This window comes from Melampsora larici-populina (genome assembly GCF_000204055.1).
Source record: "Melampsora larici-populina 98AG31 unplaced genomic scaffold MELLAscaffold_209, whole genome shotgun sequence".
Classification (NCBI taxonomy): Eukaryota; Fungi; Basidiomycota; class Pucciniomycetes; order Pucciniales; family Melampsoraceae; genus Melampsora; species Melampsora laricis-populina.
This window is the reverse complement of record NW_006768968.1, coordinates 1-5,322: the sequence shown is the minus strand read 5'-3', so window position 1 is coordinate 5,322 and position 5,322 is coordinate 1. Positions and strand designations below refer to the sequence as shown.

General features: G+C 38.2%; 2 protein-coding genes across 2 annotated transcripts; both read right to left on the bottom strand.

Annotated features, from left to right (window-relative positions):
* Positions 1-971: 971 nt before the first annotated feature.
* MELLADRAFT_114522 (uncharacterized protein) lies at positions 972-3,254 on the bottom strand (the record flags this gene model as incomplete). Its single annotated transcript, XM_007419476.1, has 11 exons — positions 972-1,005; positions 1,096-1,170; positions 1,244-1,312; positions 1,392-1,495; positions 1,577-1,684; positions 1,755-1,888; positions 1,964-2,060; positions 2,120-2,419; positions 2,494-2,614; positions 2,678-2,921; positions 3,002-3,254. The coding sequence occupies 11 exons, from the start codon at positions 3,252-3,254 to the stop codon at positions 972-974; spliced, it is 1,539 nt and encodes a 512-aa protein (XP_007419538.1).
* A 1,442-nt stretch (positions 3,255-4,696) lies between these two features.
* MELLADRAFT_70149 (uncharacterized protein) lies at positions 4,697-5,278 on the bottom strand (the record flags this gene model as incomplete). The annotated part of the gene is made up of 2 exons (XM_007419475.1): positions 4,697-4,942; positions 5,060-5,278. 2 exons carry the CDS (start codon positions 5,276-5,278, stop codon positions 4,697-4,699), a joined length of 465 nt encoding a protein of 154 aa, XP_007419537.1.
* Positions 5,279-5,322: the final 44 nt, after the last annotated feature.

Here is a 5,322-nt window from a genome sequence, read left to right as displayed (position 1 = left end):
AGCTGAGATCAAGTGTGTCAAAAGCGGCAATAAGATGCAAAAAAACCTCTACCAAAATACCCTACTTGGGTATTACTGGAGGGTTGAAAATTTGCGTCTCGGGGATGGCCCCGGGGCCGGCCTTTGGTCGTGACTAGGCTGGATCAACTGTTCTTTTTCTTGCAACTATACAGGACCTGGGCAAAGTATATTTTGGTTGACAGTTTAGCCACCAGCATCTGATCAACAAACGCAGATATACATAGGGGGTCCTCAAAGCTATGTAGTTTTTTTGCCCAAATATACTTTTTTTCCCCGCAAAAAAAAAGTATATTTGGGCAAAAAAAACTATACACACAAAACTATACACAGCTTTGAGTACCGTAATTGAATATTGATTGTTACATATTGGTTTCCTTGATGAATAAGCATCTTTATTGACAGGTTTGCTTGCTATGACAGCAATGTGGGCTCAAGTCTTTCAAGACAAATTTTTGCAGTCCAAAAATGAGTTTTTGACGGACTGGAAGACCTCCCGCTTTGCGGTTTTTGAAAACTCCCTTGTACATCAACTCCTTCTGGAATGGGGATTGAGGGTTTTTTTTGGCTCTATAGAAGCTGCCAAAAGGCATTGTTTGAACAGCATTTTTTTGAATTTCAACCAAGTTTTTGGGAAAAAACACCAAAGGACACGCCAGCAAACGCACCCTAAATCTGTGCGACCCTCCGTACATGAGGTATTCATGGCACGGCTGCGAATTCTCTTAAAGTGAATAATTGAGTGAAAAGTAAATTGTGGAATCATGATAGAAGATAATTATATAATGAAACTAAGTTTAATTTTGTTGTTTTTTAGGGAAGGATGAACATGGTACTGTAGATACAAGATCATTGCAAGGTGTTATAAAAAATAGAGAAAAATGCAAATGAATTTGATAACACTATAGACATTTTAAACTTAATGTAGGAAGTTCAGCTTATTGATACAAAACCTATAATTCTTCGCTCCTCCAATCTGAGTTTGCCCTAGAAGAAATCATGAAAACAGAAGTAAAGCTTAAGTCATTTAGATATAAACAATGACTCACGGAAAAAACTGAGCAGGAAAAAAATTACCCTTTGATACTTTGAGGATATGAAAACACGTTTTGAGGGTCATAAACAGACTTGATTTGTGACAAACGTTGATAACTACATATAAGAAAAAAGAGTTCAGAACTATCAGAAAATGAGTATAAAATAGTTCCAAGAATGAAAACTCAACTTGTCATTAAAATACAGATCCTGCCATTCAGTGGAAGCCAATCGATCATCATCCAAGTTGGCATAAGCGCTGTATGTACAACGAGAGGTGAGAATGTTTCAGTCTGTTCTTTTTTTACCCATGGTGGGGCTTCGATTTTGGTGCTTACCCGTATGCCCGTCCGTTTCCTACGAGGGTCGAAACCATCTCATCTATGAAGCTAAATCCTTCGTCGGGAAATGGTGGCAGATAATCTTTGGATGAGGCGTAGAACTACATGAAAGGAAAGATATAAACAAATGTAAATGGATTTTAAAAATGAATTTATGGGGGAGCATGAGCTGAATGACTCACATGCATGCTCAATAGGATTGATCTTTGAGCGAAAGCTGTTGCATCCTTGGCAACGGAAGTTATAGCAGAATTCTGACCACCCCAAAGTTCAAATCGAGCGATCCAGCGCTGAATGCGGCAGAATATTTTTTTGGTCAGCAATAAGAAGTAGATATGAATTATCAAATCCATCGAATACCGTATCTGATATCCAACCTTCTGAAGCGAGGTGTTTTGAAAAAGCTCGAATGGATGCATTCGAAATGGGTGTGGAATCTGAAGTTGTCAAAGACTTTGCGTAGAAGGTATCATATTGATCCGTGACGTCCATATCTATGGGGTCACACAAAGTCCAAAAAGGTTCACTTCTTCACCATAATGGGAGGTAAGAATCAAAAGAATGCTAACTCGAGCTCAAAAGTGCTTCTTGACTTGTTACCCTGGCCATACCTTGCACATCGGTAAGCCAATCTCTTTTCTCTATCAGCGTTGTTGTTGGTGTTGGCTGTAGGTTTTCAAAAGATTAGAGTGTGCTCAGATGTTCATATAGACTAAGAAGCTTACCATGACGTCTAACCATTTTTGAATCACCGTTGGAAACTTTTTGCTATCACCAAACCAAGCACCAACAAAACCAAACTTCAAACGTCCGGGTTGGCTTCCTCGTTGAAAATTGACTCCCATTCCGAGCTCTGAGGGGAGGTTAGATTGACAAAAGGCTTGAAACTCGATGAGCGCGTTTGCAGAATCGTCTTCAGTGAAGTCCCACCGAAAGGCGAAGTTGAGAAGCTCATTCGGAGCTGGATGCGTTTGGAATTTGATCGATGTCATTATGCCGAACGAGGCGCCTGCACCTCTCAAAGCCTGTTAACTCGTCAGACTGTCTAATCATTGATGATTCAACGTATGGAATGATAGAAAAGCTTCATACTACCTACCCAAAAGAGGTCTGGATTGTTATCTTTCGATGCATGAACAATCGTACCATTTGCTAGTACTACTTCGTGACCAATGATGTTATCCAAGGTCATACCCCACATTCGACTTGCCCAACCGAAGCTGGAAATCAAGGAAACTGATAGGTCACCAAATACGACAGCTGTTTATTACTGGCCTACTTACCCCCCAAATGCTGCGTGACCTCCAATACCGACGTACGGGCACGATCCATGAGGAAGTGCGCGGCGACCTTGAGAATAGATTCCAATAGCCACATCACCCAGTCTATTTCCGGTTCCAATAACAGCTTGTCCTGTTGACTGATCGACGGAGATTGTGTTGAGTAGCGTTACATCGACGACTAAGACACCGTGATCTCCTCCCAAACCAAAGGCGGCAAATGAATGTCCACCTGAGCGAGGTGAGACTACATACAAGACGCAATCAAAATGATAGTATGAGTGCTAACGAAGCGGTTTCTGAGCATTCATCACAACATGAGCTCACCTGGAAGGTTTTCTTCCACAGCTACTTTAATAGAATCCGCAACAGCTTGAGTGCTATTAGGGAAGACAATACCAGCTGGGAGATAAGTGAAGCGTAAGTTGTAAGGTATGGCAAATTCTTCATAATATGAGTCTCCTGGAAACACAGCGTCGATTCCCAACTCGGAGAACTTGAGTCGCAAAGAAGCAGTATCTGCTTCAACATAACAAACAAGGCTCAAAGCGCACGATACGATAAATAAAGAGGTAAGCATCGTTATATAGTGTTTTATTCGTAGAAGAAGATGCGCGGGGTCCTAAGCTTTGAGGTCGAAATCAATAAAAAGACACAGAAAGGATACCAGCCTAGGGAAATGGTACGGAGTCGAGTACTTGTTATTATAAAGCTGCACCACATATAATCTCGATTGCACATCCAAGGATGACTTTCAAGAAGAGGCATCGGATCAGACGTTGTATTTGGTTTCGGCAATGATCCCCAGAAGTTGTCGACTAATCGTACTAAGGTCATTCATCCAGCTCATCCAGATCGTCGATCAAATGTCTCGAGGCGACTGATCCATTTCCTCGCGCTAGAGAACCCGAGCCCTTTTCGATCTGCTCCACCAAACTTGAACTTTCGAACTTTCTTAGCTGCTCCATCCACCCAACTTGGACCACGCTCAACAGTGTAAGCCTGTTGTACTTCCTGTTGTACTTTTCTAACAAGAGAAATGTAAAGTACAACACAAAAATAAATTAGCCTTGATTGAGTTGTTTGTAAACTTCTCCCACATCACAAATCTTGTCTTATCGAATACTTTCAACGTAGACCCAACTTGCAAAAAAACCTCAGTTCAACAAAAGCCAATCAAACACTCAATAAAAGAGAACCAAGTAAAAGATTTAATCAATTCATCAAATATTAAGGATCATCAAGATATGAAATCATAAGTGAATGATGATTACAAAAACCACCAAAAAAATGATCTGACATAACTGAAAACATTACTATAGAGAACAGAAAAAACCAGAAAGACTCACAATCAAATCGACTAATATAAAAGACGCAGTAGAAGATATGTATACAACTATAAGCATACAAAGAATACGTTTAACAAAATCTGACAAAGAAGGATTTATAGAGATGCAAACTAGAAGGCAAAAAATCTGGTCAGAGATAAACGATATTCAGGTAAATCGTAAGGGAATAGGGTAAATTAGGGAAATAAAAGACATTTTTATTTATTTAATAATGGGTTATAAAGTGATTTTTTTAACATTTTTGTTTTTTTTATAAGGAAATTCAAAAGATAAAGGAAATCAAGAATTTGGGTAGTAGTAGTAATGATGAGCAGAATTTGATTTTTTTTGTTAAGTGTTGTTAGCATTGAGTACATGATCAAATGAAATAAAAGAAACTAAGGAATAAGAAAAAAAATAATTAGAGTTACATTAAGGAAATTGTATTTTTGATTTTTCGATTAATTTTTTGACGTTTTTCTTGTTGATTTCGTTAATTGGTTTAAGCAAGGATATTGAAAATTCTGCTGTCAAAGAACTAAGAAACTCAAACTTGTATCTGAATAAAAAAGGAGGATTGAGGATAAGATGACAAAAAATAACCCAATTGTAACCAAAATCACTCAAAGATAAATTCAATGTTAAACTTACCTTTTGAGTTTCTCCCCTTCTCATTTTACAAACTTGATGGATTTCATCCTGAATCTTCTAAAGCCAATCTAGCCACAGATCCTACCAAGATCCTACCATCAACATCAAATGATTCGATCCCATTCTCATCTTCATCTAATCCTATCAATTGATCACCATGATTAAGTTTTTCTTCAAAAGATTCATAACTATTTCGATGAAATCTTTCTTCTAAAACAGATACATCAGCTACCGACTCTCCTAATCCTAAGACTGGAGCTCCTTCATAAACACCCATTCTTCTAGTAAACTGTAACCCTCATACACAAATTCAAGAGAGAAATCGTCAGTCAAAATTCACAAACAAACCCCTGTTGAAGAAAGAAATCAATCATCTTAATGTTCTTTTGGAAGGGTGGTCACTTACATGATAAAAACTTCTCCAATATGGATCAACCGTTAATGTTTCAGCATTACCAACTACAATTAATAGCTCTTTAGGTCTAGTAAGAGTGACATTAAACCTTTGAGCTTCAAAGATCAATCCTCTATCTCTTCTTCTATCATCTTCAATATGTTTTTTATGATGTGATCTTACCGTACTCACAATCACTACCCGACTAAAGGAAAAAGCAAGCAAAAACATGTTAGATCTTTTCTTTGATTCAGTGGATGAGAATTTTTAAATGA